The following is an 18366-nucleotide window of genomic DNA, read 5'->3' on the forward strand; positions in this document are numbered from 1 at the left end:
AGGTATCACCTCACACCGGTCAGAATGGCCATCATCAAAAAATCTACAAACAATAAATGCTGGAGAGGGTGTGGAGAAAAGGGAACCCTCTTGCACTGTTGGTGGGAATGTAAATTGATACAGACACTATGGAGAACAGTATGGAGGTTCCTTAAAAAACTAAAAATAGAATTACCATACGACCCAGCAATCCCACTACTGGGCATATACCCTGAGAAAACCATAATTCAAAAAGAGTCATGTACCACAGTGTTCATTGCAGCACTATTTACAATAGCCAGGACATGGAAGCAACCTAAGTGTCCATCGACAGATGAATGGATAAAGAAGATGTGGCACATATATACAATGGAATATTACTCAACCATAAATAGAAACAAAATTGAGTTATTTGTAGTGAGGTGGATGGACCTAGAGTCTGTCATACAGAGTGAAGTAAGTCAGAAAGAGCTAAACAAATACCATATGCTAACACATATATATGGAATCTAAAAAAAAAAATAGTTCTGATGAACCTAGGGGCAGGACAGGAATAAAGACCCAGACGTAGAGAATGGACTTGAGGACACGGGGAGGGGGAAGGGGAAGCTGGGATGAAGTGAGAGAGTAACATTGACATATATGCACTACCAAATGTAAAATAGATAGCTAGTGGGAAGCAGCTGCATAGCACAGGGAGATCAGCTCTGTGCTTGCGATCATCTAGTGGGATGGGATAGGGAAGGTGGGAGGGAGATGCAGGAGGGAGGGGATATGAGGATATATGTATATGTATAGCTGATTCACTTTGTTATACATCAGAAACTAACACAACATTGTAAAGCAATTATACTCCAATAAAGATGTCAAAAAAAAAAAAAAAAGAATTCTGCATCAGATTTAGATGTAAGCCTTAACCAAAAGTTACAGAAACATTAAGCACTATGACACGTTATCTTTTTAGCTGTTTTTAATAGTCTTCTATTTCCACCTTTGATAAATAAGCTTGTAAAATTGTGACTGAACCAGCTTTAAACTGTCATTATCCCATTATTTTTTTATCTGAGTGAAATTATTGAGGCAGATTTTTTTTTTAATAACAGACATGTAAAAATTTATTGAGCTGTACACTTAATATTTGTGCATTTTATGTTTTTTTTTAATCAGTCATCAATTTTATACACATCAGTGTATACGTGTCAATCCCAATCGCCCAAATCAGCACACCACCATCCCCACCCCACCGTGGTTTTCCCCCCTTGGTGTCCATACGTTTGTTCTCTACATCTGTTTCTCAACTTCGAGGCAGATATTTTGAGGAGATGAGGAAGGCTGGTATTTTTCAGAGTGCAAAGTGATTTTGGAGTGTAAAGAATTTCTTTGGGTTGAGTTCCATTGAACTTTGTCACTTACCTGTGTTCCTGAACTATGAAACTATGAACTATGAATATCTAGACTAAGGAATAGTTTCTCTTGATAAATAAACAATTAACAAATACTGTGGACACTAAAAAACAAATCTTTTAAAATTTACATGGTTAATGTCTTTGGATAAAGTCTTGGATATAGAATTCCTGGGCCAAAGGTTATGGATAATTGATATAATGGTATGTATAATTCCAGAAAAGTCAAAGCAATTTTTATTGCTACCAACAGTGTACGAATGTGTCTATTTCCCCACTCTCACTGATATAAAGTTTAGAGAATTTTTATGCTAGATCAAAAAATGTTGATTTCATTTGGATTACTTTAGTGATGACAAACATCTTTTTACATTTATTAAGCATTGGTGTATATTTTGTCTTTTCTGGATTGCCTTTTTGCCTATTTTGCTATTAGATTGTTTTTCTTCTCTGAAAGAGTTCCTTCACCCCATTTTATGATTTCTCTGTATAATAAAGATATGAAACTGTATGTCACATGGATTGTAAATATTTTTCTTAGTTTGTCTTGTATGTTTAAATCCTCTTTATAGTATCTTTTAATATTTTTAAATCAGAAAGAAGTTTATTTTTTATAATGGTAGTAATTTTTTTACAACATAAAGAAGTTTTTCGTTTTATACAACTTGAAATTCTGTTTTTGTTACATGGAATACAAGATTTATAAAATTCAAACAACTCTGTGATATGCAAACATTTTGCATTTACTTCTATTATCATAGTATTATGTCTATTTGCATTATACCCTTTTGAATAGAAACATCAGCTTACAATGAATGAATCTGCTATTTCTTCTCTGTTACAGATGTATTTTTCTCTGAGTCTAGGTTAACACTAAAGACTCAAAGTTGGCTAATTTGAGAAATCGTAAAATTTAGAAATTTAAAATGAGAAGAATTAATTTCACTTATCCACTTACTATGAAAATTTGTGTAGCAAACTGTAATTTACAGAAACATTTTTATGTGTTTAATTTTATTTGCTTCTCAGAACCACCCTGTGAGTTGGGTACCATTATATTTGTTTTATATATGTGAAATACTGAGGTGCTGGGAAAATTCATAAGATCATTTTCTGACATAAAATCACAGAACTAACGAGCGTATGAAATGACCAGAGTTTCAATTCAGGTCTTTTGAGTGCAGAATATGTATTATTCTTTTTAATTCACCTCTATCCTAATTTTACATTTCCACTGTAATAAAAATGAAAAACAGGTGCTTAATGACAAGCTTGTCCAAGCATCTGTAGATAAGTGACTTCTTTAAAATGAATAATGTGACATAAAGTTATTTTCATTGCATCCACAGAAGGGATTGATCTGACAACCTGAGGTTTGATACAGTTTGAGTACTTACTGAGGAGTAGAAGGACACATTATATTGTCATTCTGCTTTAGAAATTTTAGCCAAAGAAATCAGGGCAGTTCCTGACAGTCGTTCTCCATAGCTGCTGAGAACCTGCACCACATCCCTGATGAATTCTCCCGTGGAGCTAATTACTTGGAGGAAGGAAGGAGGGAAAGCTGAGCATGCCCTGTGGACTTTTTTCTTTCAATACACAGCTTCTCCTCAACCTACCAAGGTACCAGGAAGGAAAACTACAAAGAGAGACCAGAATCCACACAGCAGACCTAGAGAGGTGAAATGAAATCCTTCCGCCTGTTACCTGAAGATGCTTGTGCTTACCGAGGGTGTATGTCTTGATGCTGACTTAATCTTTATCTATCAGAGAGTTCCTGGTCATCTCCCCCGTCTCGCTATGATCCCTCTCTCCGATGGCACCCCAGGCAGTGGGCGCACCCATTCCTCAAAACATCCCCAAACTCATTCTCCTCAGTGAATCTCTTTAGACTTCCAAAGGGAGACTTAGCACAATAGGATTTTCACCTGATGTTCTTTCAGCTCTTTCTCCTTTTTTTTTTTTTTCCAATGGGAATCCTTTGGTTCTCTTTCTTAGCTACATTAACTGTAGTGTAATTTTCCTTAAAGCATTTTCTGGGAGAAAAATTCTACACAACCACAACGATTTCTGCTCCAGAAAATAAGAATTCCCTTAGGGCAGATAAGAAACAAATCAAGGGTGATATGTTTGGTGCATAATACAAATGAAAAATTTGGTGTTTTTTTTGCTTTCACAATCCTTTAATCTTGTTAAACAGGTAAAAGTTAGAGGCATCTGCAGCTGCATATTCCCGGGTCCTGGTCCTATCCAATGTCAATATATCATTGACATTTGCTTATTGAAAGTTCCTTCCTCTGCCTATTTGTGAGTGCATTTCACATGTGCCTTTTAAAAACTCATTATTTAGCTTTTAATACCCAGGAGGTCACTTCTCTCCTGAAGAATTATGGTACTTGAGAAGAAGAGGAATGCTCCTGGGACAAGGTTGCCAGATTTAGCAAAGAAAAATACAAGCTGTCCACTTAAATTTGAATTTCAGATAGACAACAAATATTGTTTTGGTATCCATATGTCCCAGATATAGCATACTTATTTATGGAACATATTAATCTATATGCAATATCATAATAAAAATTATGAAAATATTATACTAAAAATTATTCATTATTTATCTGAAATCAAAATTTAACTAGGTGTTTTATATTTTATCTGGCAATCTTATGTGAGACCAGTTTTAGATTCTACAGAGACCAGAGCTGGACTATTTCAGAGTAAGCAGCACATGTTTTAACTTTCCGAATAAGTTGGCGGGGGGCAGGGGTAGAATGTTAGTCTTTTCCCACTACACATGGCATAGGATGGGGTATTAGTTCAAATATATATATCCCCTCAGGGTTGACCCACTCTGCCACCTCAGAATCAGGGTGGATAAGATATAGCTGTTTGAGAGTGTTTTATAAATCATTGCCTGAAGCTATTGATGGCTTCTTTTGGAGGCATGCATTTTAATTAATTGTTATTCTTTTGTACTTCCTCCCTGAGGTGATTTTTAAAAACTTAAACTCTATAATAATCAGTAAATTCCTAGGTCTATTTATATGTTGATATTTTAAATTTTTTGAGGATTGTAGAAAGATTTAATGATATAGAATGATACAAGAGAAATAAAACATAATTGTCAATGGTGTCTACAAAAAAAAAAAGCTTCTCCAAAGAGTTAAACTAAAACACAGTTCCTTCAGAGTATGTCTGAAGGTCCAACCAAGGTTTAATGTAACAAGTAGTGGTCAGAGTTCAAAAGAGTCATATTAAAAAACCCCCTCAAATTCTGAATGTCAAACTGGAATCTTAATAGACTCTAAAACTAATTATAAGCTTAGAATATTGAGGTCAACAGTTTTCAAACAGTCGGATTAACTCTTTGATAGAGGAAGTCTGTTCCCACGTATCACAGCTGCACAGCCATCCACTGGCCTTAATTTTTTAGAAATGAGAATTTAGGTCCTACTCCCACCCCAATTCTTCTTAACCTAAAAAAGAAGCAGAATCTATAATGGCTACAAAGCTACTAACACTCCCCGTAAAATTCTATAACAGAGCGGTAGATTAAAGATGGCCATAAATTCTTTGCTCTTCTTCACATTGAAAAGTGATTAATCAACTTCCGTTTGAATCTGGATTGGTCTCGGTGACTTGCTTTATCAATAGAATGCGGCATACGTGACATGCTGGGAGTTTCGAGACAGTTTTATAGGAAGCCTTTTCATTTCCACCCAGAACCTCTTCAAATGCTCTCGCTGGGCACCCTGAGTTTCTATGTAACTACCTGAGACCACTTAGCTGGGGAGACCACCCAAAGGCCCTCTGATAGACTGTTCCAGTAGGATCCAGCCTCCCAGCCCCTCCATCCAGGCAGACATATGAGCAAAGCTATTTTGGCTTCCACACCAGCCCACCCACCAGATGAATCGACCCAGGGATCTCCTATTGAGGACTTGGGGAACAGAACAGCCCAGCCAAGCCTTGCTGGAATTCCTGACCCCTGAAATTGTCACATAATAAAATGGTTTTATTTTAAGCCACTATGTATTAGAGTAGTCCATTAAACAGAAAACCAGAAAAAACAGTGATATATTGCTCTTCACACTTAAAAACAGAACGAAGTGGAAGAAAAGAAGGGTTGGCTGATTAGAGAAGGTCAAAGGGGAGGAGTGGAATCAAATCCTCTAAAAGGAGATCATTATTGCATTGGACACAAGTAAAAGATGAGTTAGGAATTTAGAAGACTCACAGAGTGTTTAAAAATTGTGTCACAATTTTTGGTAGACCGCTACTGTGATTTTGGGCCACACTCACAACTTTGGTTCAACTTCTTAGAGATTCAGAGAGAAAACAGCAGTAAAGTCTTGCTTCATGCAGCTGCTGTGAACAGTAATGAATAAAGATGACAAATAAATATGCTGCAAATAAGAACTGAAAATGCTAAATATGTAAGAAGCAATCTTTGCACCTACTGAAAAGCCTTCATCAGATGATTTCAAATTGGAGGTGTCTCAAGAGAAAACAACTTTGAAAATACAAACAGATTTTTATTTTTTGTACTTTTATTGAAAAGGTACATTTAAAAAAATACACAGACATTTTACCATTTACAGATTGCAGATATAGATGCTCTAAAAGAGTTCACTCTATTTTGCTGTCTTATACCTCTTGCCCCTGATATGACAAACATTCCAGTCCTGTTGATATCAGCTTAGAAACAGGGGCATGGGAGCATGACCTGCAACAGATTCAGTGAACAGAAAGACAGATTGTTCAATTATAAATTTTTTTATCTTCTGTACATTATTGCATTAGGGAGCCACAAAATTATGTAGCATCATTACAAATGAAAACAGGTTAAAAATGAAGAAGATAATGATGTAGAAATACATGGATTCATTGTCTTCTTGCTGAACACACAAGAGGTGCAAAAATGTGCAATTTAGGAAGCTCTTTTTCTGTTTGCATACATTTGCTTAGCAACTCAAACTGGTGAGGAAGCTACAAAATAAGTTAAACAAAAATAGCAGACAGGTAGTAATTAGAGCTATGTTATATGGCTTTCTATTTCGTTTAAATATCACCAAATAAAATGTAAAATAAAGAAAATACGTTATCTTTTGTTCTCTTAAAGAGAAAATTCAAAGCTACTTTGCTTCCTAACATTTACACAGCAACTAAAAATGTTTAATTCAGACAAGAGATACAGATCTAGTACTACACAGGATACAACAGTACTTGGGTCTAAAACAGTACACAATCCCTGTCAACAATAGTACACCAAAAAGAAAACGCTGTGATCCGTTGGTAAGATGGTATCCACAAGTAAGCACTTGTGTTCATCTATTTTTGTTCCACACTAGAATGTGCCCAGTTGGATTCCAGGATTATTTACAGACGTGTGAGGAAGACCCTAGTTTTCAAGTCTGTCAGGAAAATATTCCATATTGTTTCTAAGCCAGATCACACCCACGGAAAAATAGTCAGAAAATGATATATATGTATATATATATATATATATATATTTTTTTTTTTTCCTGACCAATACATTTGCAGGAAACTAAATATCTCTGATACACGAATTGTATGGGGTAGGGCAGGGGGAGGGGCTAGGGAGATAAAGCTTCTGCTGCTCAGATTCCGAAATTATAGGAGCGGCCCCTAAAAGCACTCTTGAATCTAGCGACTTACTCTTTGGAGTTGGGGCTCAGGTGGTACGCTGCATTTTGCAGTTGGGTGGGACACTGCAACACCAAATGCTCAAATTGCTGAATCCTTTTGGCTTTCCTGCTCTACTTTTCCTACTGGCCTCAACCGTCTGGGTGCTTGCAGACATTAGTACGGGGCGAAGAGGATGGAGGCGGGAGTGGCGCGGATGGGGCCGTGGCCGGGCCTCAGCAGAGCTGGAGGGATGGCTGGAGCCTGGAAGAGTGAGGCCGACGGCCGGGGTGGCAGTGACAGCGCGGAGGACACTGCCGCCGCCGCTGCCAGGGGCGAGGACAGGAAGGCCGGGGCCAAAGGCTTCATCATATCCTTCTGGAATGCAAGTTTTGCCTAATAGAGGGAGAAAACCAGGAGTGGGGTGGGGAGATTGTTTTGAATAACAGCAGCACAGATATTTTCATAAGTAAAAGAGAGACATTCAGAAGTCAAAATTTTAAAATCTTAACTCTCAGAAGTCAAGACATGATTATTTTCACAAAGCTGGTTTCAAAGCCTCTTGGCATACCTCTTCTTTGATTTGTTTCCATTTCCACTCTTTTCTGGTGGTCCTTGCCCCTGGGCACTAGGACAGAGGAAAGCCTCTCTGAATAGATACTGAAAGTATTTTATGCTGCTGCTCACAAGGAAAAAACAAACACACCCAGAAGGTTTCCTGCTTAGATTATGGAGCTCAATTCAAACTAATGACTTGTTTTAAACCACAATGAGGCTTTTTGGAGAATATGCATTACCCTTTACTTCACCTCTTAAAAAAGCCGCACTGGGTTAGGTAACTGGAGTTTGGGACATTGGGGACCCATGAACAGTCATGAAAACAAAGTCAGTTTACACCACTCTGGCCACTTAAAAAGTATTACTTGAAAAACTGCAGCTAACTCAAATTTGTCATTGGCAATGATTGTAAATGGGCTAGAAACTTTCTCTATTTAAAAGGGATCCCAAGGTGGAATCTTCCTGTGAAGTAAGAAATCAATCCTTGATCCCTCTCTTTTGCAATCAGGAGGAGCTTTGCAAGCTGGATTTGCTTAATGCGTGTAATGCCTGCGTGCAGCATCGACTGAGCTTTGGAAAAACTGGAGGTAATGTCAGTATCGCCTTCAGCTGGCCAATCCCAGCTTTCAACCTCAGCAGAACACCACGCTGGGCTGAGTCCCAGGGAGACTAGGAAATCCATCCATCTGGGTATTTATATGACATCTATTGGTGGAGCCCCTTAATGTTTTTACAAAGAAACTGAAAATAGCACATTTTGAGAGCAGGTAAGACAGGCTGACTATCAACATGCCTGCTAGACAGGGAAAGAGAGAGGAATACACACAGCCACTGTACTTTCTGGAGAAAGAGAGAGAAAGAGGTGGGGGGAACACCCCAGAAAGGAGGAGGATATTAAATAGATGGATTTTGTGTTTGGAAAGCAATCCCTTTCCCCAGGTTTAACATGTTCCAAGATTCCTCAGGCATCACTGCCCTTGTTCCTGAGCCTTTACTTTTCTGTATATGCTGAAGAAGGGAATCTCTTGAAAAGGTCCTGGTAAAGAGTAAGGTATTAGCCCTTAAAGAGGTTCAGTTTCTTTTTTTCTAAGGAAACTTTCTTCAAGGTGTCCTCCAGCAGGGACTAAGTTCATTCTAAAACTTCTCTCTATGAGGGCTATTTAAGTTCAAAACCCTTTCAGGACCAGTTAGACCCTAGGCCCTCCTTACCCACAGTGCCTGCCCCAGCCAGCAAGGCTGCCCCACAAAAATAGACGAGTAGGCAAAGTGAACTTACTGCTAAAATGCTTGGGCTCCGCTGGAGTTTATTGTAAGGGCTGTACTTCGGCTTCAGTGGTTTCCCTGCAACTCGATCCTTATGCCTTCTGCTAGAAATGTGCTGAAAAAAGTTTGATGCATTAGCTGAATCTACATGTGAGTTTTATGCCATGTAAAATATATTTTCTAGGCAGAGGTAGTTGGTTCCTCCATTCCCAGTTCTAGGTCCATGGTTCCATGGTGGGGTGGGTAAGATCACCACACTCTCTACATTAAGACTTGCTCTTCACTCTATTGTCACACCTCTCTCCCTTTCCTTTCTCTGTAGCACTCCTCCGACTTTGCCTGGTATTACCACCGTGACTAATGAGTCTGTCTCCCTAAGCAGATTTTGGGTCCTTGGAAGACAGGCTGAACATTTACTATCTTAGAAGTTCCTGCTCAGCTGTAAGCTCCAGGTGACTGTTGTGCTCACTGGTCTCTAACACCAAGCCTAGAGCCTGACGTATAGTAATAGTAGGTGCACAGATATTTGGTACTTGTTCTTCCACATAGCACCCGTATGTTGTATACCATAGGCATCCTATAAAGTTAGGAAATTTAACTGTGAGCAAAGTGAGAACCATTATATAGATTAGGAGATACATAGTCAAAGGGTGACCCCAAGCGACGGTGACTACTAATTCAGGATACATTACCTGTTTGAGCTGAATTTCTGAATTAACGTGAACGTCACAGATTTCACAATGAAATGTCTTGTTCTGTAGTCCTGACCCCTTACTGCCATTCTGCATCTTTAATCTTGATCCAGGTCTAGGATAGGACTTAATTGGACCAGCCCCATTACGAGCTTCAACCATGGTCTTGTGTTTAGATCCTAAGACAGAAAGAAACATATATTAAATAGCTATTTACGGACTATATGAAGCTCTTGAAAAGTTTATCTTCAGGCTGAACTTCCCAAGACTTTTTTTTAATGATGGTTTTAATGCTAATTATAGATTTAACACATTTTCACTGTAAAAAAATGGGAAACCATGAGTATATAATAAAGAAAATATAAAGAAGTATAAGAAAACAAACATTATCTCTGTTTTCACCACCCAGAGATAACCACTGTTATCCTTTTAGTGTATTTCTTTTCAGCTTCTTTTTTTGGTATACTGAAAAGTGTATTTTCAAAATTGGGATCATGCTAATTAAATATCCCGAAAATTTCACATATCAAATCATATACATATTTTCTTATAATTACACTTTAATGGCTGAGTAATATATTCTATCATATTGGGACTATAATTCACTCAACATTTCCCTACTGTGGAAATATTCGGTTGTTTCCATTTTTTTCTCTTAGAAGAAGTGTGTTGCAGTGAACATTGTGCATAGATATTTGTCTGCATTTCTGTCACTTCATCATAATGAGTTTTGGGAAGTATTAGATGCTTCTGAGAAAATAAAGAACAGAACAAGTTTTATCCCCAACCTACTTTTGCCTTGTTGTTTCTAAGGTTGTTATAGCGTACATTTCTTAAAATCACTCCTTTGAATCAAAAAAGTAGAGAAGACCGAAGAAACCTAACGTTTGAACAACAAAAGATAAGGTATTCTGATGGGAAAAGGTGGATCTTGTTATAAACGTTATTTAAATTTAAACGATAGATGCTGACCTGTGTTGTGTGCCTCTAGCTGTGACAGGGAGTTCACAGCCACTTTGCATAGTGAACAATAAAGTAACTTTTTGGCTTTTTCTTCTTCTGATTCAGAAACAGTACCAGGAGCTCCGTTTGTGCTCTTGGAGGGAGAAGTGGCTGCTCCGGCTGGCAGGGGTGTTGTACCAGGTTTGAGGAGAAATGAGACACCTTCAGAGCTTGATGCCTGACTGGAACTGCTGACTTTCAACTTCCCTTTATCTTCTAAGAGAGACACAGAGAGAGAATGTTAAGGCCTCATATACCATACAGACACAGACAAATTGACATAAAGGAATTAAAAATAGAAATCTGATTTCTAGATGTAGTTTTTAAAAAATTTTTATTTTATATTGGAGTACAGTTGATTTATCAACACAATGTTGTGTTAGTTTCAGGTGTACAGCAGAGTGATTCAGTTATACATATACATGTATCCATTCTTTTTCAGATTCTTTTCCCATATAGGTTATTACGGAATATTGAGTAGAGTTCCCTGTGCTCTACAGTAGGTCCTTGTTGGTTATCTATTTTATATGTAGTAGTGTGTATATGTTAATCCCAACCTCCTAATATATCTCTCCCTGACCCCCCTTTCCCCTTTGTTTTCTATGTGTAGTTTTTTTTTCCAGCGCAGCTTTTAGTTCATTGAGCATTATTGAAAAAGAACTCCATGGCATTGGTTTCTGTATCAGGTCACCCCAAGATCATGATGACTCACGAAAAATGACTTTGTTCTCCCATTTACAGCAGGTAACTTTCTGTCTGATATCCCTGAGTTGTAAATTATGTTCCTTTAATAGATAGGGAAATCAGCTACCTTCCAATCTGATTAAATGATATGATGGTAACATGAAATAAGACATGTAATGGTAGCTTCATTTGACTACTCATATTTTAATTATGACATGAACATAAAGTTAAAATTCAATTTTTACACCAAGTTAAATTTTAACTTTCAGGTGTAGGGCAGAGGCAAGGGAAGAAACATGGTTAATTTTGGTTATGATTAGTTAAGTTTTTGCTGCTCTTTGAATGGCAATGCGATTTATCCAAAAGACAAGATTTAAAGATTCCATTCATTATACTTATTAATTACTGCCAGTCTGAATCATAAGTTTTAAATAATGACATTAACCACAAGCACTATATGAGGATTAGCCAAATCATTTACAGACATCTTGGCATTTTGATCATGTAGCTACTAAATGTTTATAATCCTTGAGGCCCATGTGCAGGCTCTAATAGGGGTCACAGTGACTTTAACAGAATCTAACACTTCACGGTTCATCTGCTATTCAAGACAGGCTCTGTTCAGTGGCTCCTTTGGGAAAGAAGCTGGAACTTCTAAGGCAACTGCAAAATCCATCACAAGTTTAATCCTAGTAGAGCCTTGTTCTTAGAAAATGTCTGTAGGTATGCTGATAAATTCTCATTAAGACAGAAAGGAGGACTTCCCTGGTGGCGAAGTGGTTAAGAATCTGCCTGCCCATGCAGGGTACACAGGTTCGCTCACTGGTCCGGGAAGATCCCACATGCCGCGGAGCAGCTAAGCCCGTGCGCCACAGCTACTGAGCCTGCGCTCTAGAGCCCATGAGCCACAACTACCGAGCCCACGTGCCACAACTACTGAAGCCCAAGCGCCTAGAGCCCGTGCTCTGCGACAAGAGAAGCCACCGCAATGAGAAGCCCGCGCACCGCACCAAAGAGTAGCCCCCGCTCGCCGCAACTAGAGAAAACCCACGTGCAGTAATGAAGACCCAATGCAGCCAAAAATAAATAAATTAATTAATTAAAAGAAGAAAAAAAAAGAAAGGGAATTAAAACTGAAAATTTATTTGTTAATTGCCCTAGCTAATTTGGAACCATGTACCATGGACCTGGATGACCAAGAGGGAAGGAATGACGAGGGAAACAGCAGTGAGGTTCTGTGTGTCTCTTCTCTATGTGGGGCAAACCAACGCTTTCACACACATCAAAATGAGGGGAGATCATAATTTTACTTAATTGATTTAGGGATCAGCAGTTGATTTCCATCCGTTTTTCCAAGCTGGATCCATCCATGTCAAGACTGGACATAGCAGGGATACTATAGATGAATTCCAGGTCTGGATGGTGTTTGGAATAAAGGAATATTCAGATCCCTTTTAATCCTTGGTTTTCACAATCTATATTCCTTTTCAGCAAGTTTATTAAAACTTCAGGATGCCACAAAGTATGATGGAAAAGATCTCAGACTTTTGCTAAACTGACCTCAATAGTATGAGAGAAAGAAGTAAAATCATTCTTCCTAAATGGTAGTAGTAAGTAAATTAGATTGAAGATTATTTCAGGCCTGGTACTCTCTTATCTATAAGGATCCCTCAGACTGAATCTGCAATTTTATAGATTGAAGATTGAAGATTGAAGAAGATTGAAGATTGAAGATTATTTCAGGCCTGGTACTCTCTTATCTATAAGGATCCCTCAGACTGAATCTGCAATTTTATAGAACTCACAAAGCAGCAAAATAATTCAGTAATCTTAAGATTTGCCCCTATGGAATTGCTCAGTTTTTTGTGATGGAATCTTAAGTTATTGCATAGCAAAATCTTTCCTGGCTTCAAGCATTTCATAAGATATTTTATATAAATTCGATCTAAAGAATCTGACATGTTTTAGATATTTACTCAGTCTTTTACTCATATCATTATTTTAATGTCCCTTATGTTGATCTCTCTCCTATACTCTTATATAGAATTTTATAATTTACAAAGTGCTATCACTTACATTATCCTTTTATCTCTTACAACTTGTGACTTGTGAAAAAGTTTCAAAAAACTTGTGAAAAAGATAAGGCTGACAAGGATTATTCCTACCTTAAAAATGTGGAAACTGAGGCTCATCAATATTAAATAATGTCCCACAGATTAGTAAGTAGCATAAATGAGCATGATATTTTCTCTAACTACTTAGCATGTAATGTATTAATCTTCCTGCACAAAGAGAGGACTTCGTATGGCGTTAACATTATAAAAAGCATACATTAGTCACCTGGAGTTGTGAAAAAGCTGTTGCTTTGTTTTACTATTATAGTTTAGTTTCAAAGCATATTTGCCTTAAATGAAAATACCTACACTATTCAACAATCATCTGATTCAGGTTACATTGAGAAGATGACAGAATTGTATCTTTTTCTCTATATCCCTATTTCTTTAAGAAAAAATACACAGATTTCCTTTTTACATCTCCTTTTCAAAAGATGTCATTTACTCATTAACAAATGCATATTAATAATATGCTAATTGCTGACAATGTGCTAGACACCAAAGAGGATAGTAAATAAAGTAGGTGTAGACTTTAAGAAAGTAACAGTTTAGCAGAGGAAATGGATAGTCATTCAGAGATCTCTGATTTATTATAGAAACTGGCAAGAGGCATGAGAGCATAGAATTGGAAGTACTTACTTTTGGTTAGGAAGAAAGACATTTTTCATAAAGGAAGTAGCATTCTGTCTAGGTTTTGAAGACGGGTTTTGAAGATCAGATTTAGATAAGTATAGAATAGGGTGAAAAGGAGTAGGAAGTAAATGGCTAGAAGTGGACATGTGAGGAAATGCTTAGGTGTTAGAAAGCTTGGGGTTTGCTGGTGAATACCTGGTAGGTGAGGATAGAAGATGGCAACAGGTGTAATGGGAGATACTATTATAAAGATGTACTGAGTCAGAAGGCAGAGAATATTTTAAAACTATTAAAGTAGATACTAAGGGTAGCTGGTTTCCTTTTAAAAAATATTAAGAGGTGTGGAGTGATTAAGATTTACATGATTTAACATTTAGATAAATTATGTTTTAGTTTTTATGCCCTGGATAGGTCAGAGTCTTAATCTTTGAGAATATTAGGAATGTATTTTGACTTTGGAAATGTGTAAATGGCTCCATCATATGCAGGTAATTCTGCTACTGGATTGATACTAGATAGTCAATAAGACTGATCCTAAAATCAGGAAAGTCCCTGATGCAATAATTTGTTTAAATTTTGGCATTTTTTCTGGATCTGTAAACTTATAAGCATCAAAGCCTAATTTTATTATTTCTCATTTTAATTGTTTGATATTTTTATCAAAGTCCATTATATTACTTCTCTTCCCTTAGTGGCATTTTTAAAGCCTTCTTATTTTGTGTATTTGGAAGTTTAATTAATGTACTGTTTACTTCTGTTTCTTTTAATAAAGATGCATGTCATCTGGAACTTCTGGTTAATATGAATTCCATTTTCAAGTATTCCCTCACCTAATGTTAATCAGCAGGTCTTCTGAGAGTCTTAATTATTTCCTGATTACTCAAACACCTTTTCTAAGGTTTTATCCAACAGGATTTTGAAGCAAAATTTGCTAAGCTACATCAGAATTGCCCTTTGTAACAAATATCCATAATTTATTCATCCAAGTGAATTTAGTTCTTCAAAGTAGCCTTCTTGGGAGGTCCCGCTCTGACTCACTTATTTTCCAAAGTGCTAAACATTTTGAAAATCTCTCTTTTTGGAACTGTTTTCATATCCAGTTGATAAACCAGGTGAAGGAAATCCACTTTCAATATTTACGTGTCACTCTTATTTACTCCAAAAATTTTACTCAAATTAACCCAGCTTTTAGCACTATTTCACTCAAATACAGCCTCAGAGCACTAATACCCTAACACAGAAGATGAAAAGAACATGCCAGAAGTCTGAAAGCAGTTTTCAGAAACTAATCCTGTTGGTACATAGAAGAGTCATGTCCATTGATAGGTCTTAACTTTAAAAACAATTAAAATAATATTCTAACCACATCATAGATCTTATTTTGAAGTAGAACTTTGGAAGCTATAATCAAATTTTGATTTCACTTATGAAGTTTACTCTTGATTTAATGTTATCAATATAAGAAGTCTTTTCTAATCAGGTTTCAACAGTTTACTAACAGATACATATTTTATACAATAAATTTATGCTTGAATAGAAAATAAAGTCAGACAAACATTTAAAAAAATTAAAATCACCCATGATTCTATCATCTAAAATAAAAGTCAACAAACTTTTTCTGCAAAGCACCAGATGGTAAATATAGTGGGCTTTGTACGCCATACTGTCTCTGTTTCAACTTTGTACTGAACTTTGGTATTACAGTAGGAAAGCAGCTACTTGCACATGTGATTCAATAAACTCTTTTTACAAAAAATAGGCAGCAGGCTAGACTTAGCCTGCAGGTAGTAGTTTGCCAATCCTTGACCTGTAATGATTATGTTTTGATATCTATGACTCCACACTATTTTTTAAACAACAGTATATATGAATAGACAGAAACATAATATTCTGTAACTAACATTTGTTGCTTAGAAATAAATCAAGGATATCTTTCCATGTCAATAAATGTAGATAGAATTGGATCATGATTTATAAAACCAAATGATATTTACTTATATGGCTGTACTATAATTTATTCAACAAATCTTTTGATGTTTGGGTTATTTCTGGTTTGCACTTTTACTAATGTTAAAAAGATACTGAGTGGGACTTCTATTGCCTCCATTTCATTCCCCCATCAGACAACTTCAGGCCTTGGTGATCTGCCCCTCATACTAGGTGAGGTAGAGGAAAGGAAGGTTGGAGAGAGATGGGGCTGGGAATGGTTAGAACTCAAAGAACCTGCAACCTCAGTTTGGCATGGCTGAATGGGTTTTCTTTGGGTCAACAGGACATCTTGAAAGGTGGCCAGGCTTGAACCATGTTATTGGTATAGACACAAGAAGGCTGATGACCAGGACCCTGGCAGCAAGAGCCTGAGGAGTGGTGGGGACTGAGGAAGGATTGGAGGAACCACATGAAGACCTTACACATGGTCCTTGAGAAGCATCTGGACACCTACCATGCAGAAGGCATCAATGATAGTTCTTATGTACAACAACATTTGCCCTCCCCACTTCCAATTACTTCTCCTATCCCTAAAAATTGGAAAGGGCAAGAATCAGAAATGATATGATGGGGAAGAAAGAAAGGGCGGGTTATGCCTCTTCCCGTGGTCCAACCTGAGCCAGGAGGAAGGGAGTATGCAACTGGGTAAGAGCCTAAAGTTTCAAATAAGACCGGACTTTCTGATATCTGACAGTGTCTTTGAGGAATGAGAAAGGAAGATTCAACAGAGTATCTAAGCAATCATGTTTGTACTCTGCTGAATTCACATATATTCAATAAACCATTTATATAAACAGCATTGTGTACAGACATCTCTGTATACTCGTCTGATAGTTTCCTCAGGACCTAAACTTTGAGGAGAAATTGCTGGGTCAGAAAGCACGTACATTTTTGAGCTTGTGATGCACATTGCCAAATTGCCCTACAGATGGTTATACAAGTTAATACTCTTAGAGCTTTGTAAGAGATTGCTGGCTTCCCTGTACCTTTACCAGCCTAAACGTCCATTGTTTTTGCCAATCTGACAGATGTAATACAGTATCTCACTGCCAGTTTGATTTACATTTATTTTTATACTAAACAGATTTGAATACCTTTTCATAAGATTAAAGATGATTTGTGTTTCAAAGTAATTTTTTAAAAAATTCTTAATTCTAAAAGGGAACAAAACTCTTGAACTAAATGCATTTTTGGAAGTTAAAATTTTTACACTAGATAAGTAAACTTTACCATAATAACAAGCTTCCTTTTATACACAACTAATATATATATGTGTGTGTGTGTATTCTATTCAAGTATAGTTGATTTACAATGTTGTGTTAGTTTCAGGTGTCCAGCAAACTGATTCAGTTATACATACATATATATCTATTCCTTTTCAGATTCTTTTCCCTTATAGGTTATTACAAAATATTGAGTATAGTTCCTTGTGCTAGACAGTAGGTCCTCATTGGTTATCTATTTTACATATAGTAGTGTGTATATGTTAATCTCAAACTCCTAGTTTATCCCGCCTTTTCCCTTTGGTAACCATTAGTTTGTTTTCTACGTCTGTATACACAACTAATACTGTTAAGTTGGTTGGAGCATGGTTCTTAGAAGCTGAATTCAGGGGCTCGATCCTTATTTCAAGAAGTTTGCTTTTATATAGAACAAAAAAAATGGCCAAATAGCTGCTCCAGGCAGTTATATCTTAGAGTGACAGTAAAAGCAGCAATAATAATCACAAGTTAATAGCTGACACTAATTGAATATGCACTATAGACCAAGCAGTATGGTAAGAACTTATATTCATTATCTCCCTTGTTTTTCATACACTCTAATGAGGTAGACATTTTACTATCTGTACCTTTTTATTTCTTTTTTATTGAGGTATAACTTATATACTGTAAGGTACATAAATTTTAATGAATTTATACATAGGTATACATTTGTGTAAACATAGATATAAAGAAGATATAAGATATTGATATATAAGATATAAAGATATAGAATGTTTCTACCACCCTAGAAGGCTCCATTGAGCCCCCAATCAGTTGATACTCCCCCTCTCCTCAAAGATAACCACCATTCTTATCTCTATCAATTTAGATCAGTTTTGCCTATTTTTGAACTTCATATAAATGGAATCACCCAGTATATATTATTTTATGCCTGGCTTCTTTCACACAACATTATGTCTATGAGATTCATCCATATTGTTGCACATAGAAGTTTGTATTTTTCCTAATGGCTGGATAGTATACATTGTATGACTATGCCACAATTTATTTATCTACTTTACTATTGATGAGCATTTGAAATGTTTCAGTTTTCAGTTTTTGCTATATTGAGTAATGCTACTATAAATATTCTTATACATGTTTTTGGTAGACATAGATACTCATTTATGTTATCTATATCTAT

The 18366-nt window shown here is 36.6% G+C and overlaps 1 protein-coding gene across 19 annotated transcripts in view; it reads right to left on the reverse strand.

Moving 5' to 3' along the window:
* Positions 1-5911: 5911 nt before the first annotated feature.
* ZNF385B (zinc finger protein 385B) overlaps positions 5912-18366 on the reverse strand; it is a 422990-nt gene continuing 410535 nt past the window's right edge. For 15 of the 19 annotated variants that reach the window (XM_059928242.1, XM_059928239.1, XM_059928238.1 and 12 more), the window contains 5 exons: positions 10511-10756; positions 9539-9717; positions 8860-8961; positions 7597-7653; positions 5912-7421 (listed from right to left, as the gene is read on the reverse strand). In XM_059928242.1, coding sequence (XP_059784225.1) covers positions 7203-7421; positions 7597-7653; positions 8860-8961; positions 9539-9717; positions 10511-10756 — 803 coding nt within the window. In that variant the 3' untranslated portion in view covers positions 5912-7202. The remainder of the gene's footprint in view (positions 7422-7596; positions 7654-8859; positions 8962-9538; positions 9718-10510; positions 10757-18366) is intronic. The other 4 variants (XM_059928241.1, XM_059928240.1, XR_009504237.1 and 1 more) reach the window with 3 other exon arrangements.

The sequence above is a fragment of the Balaenoptera ricei genome, chromosome 7, assembly GCF_028023285.1.
Source record: "Balaenoptera ricei isolate mBalRic1 chromosome 7, mBalRic1.hap2, whole genome shotgun sequence".
In the NCBI taxonomy this organism is placed as follows: Eukaryota; Metazoa; Chordata; class Mammalia; order Artiodactyla; family Balaenopteridae; genus Balaenoptera; species Balaenoptera ricei.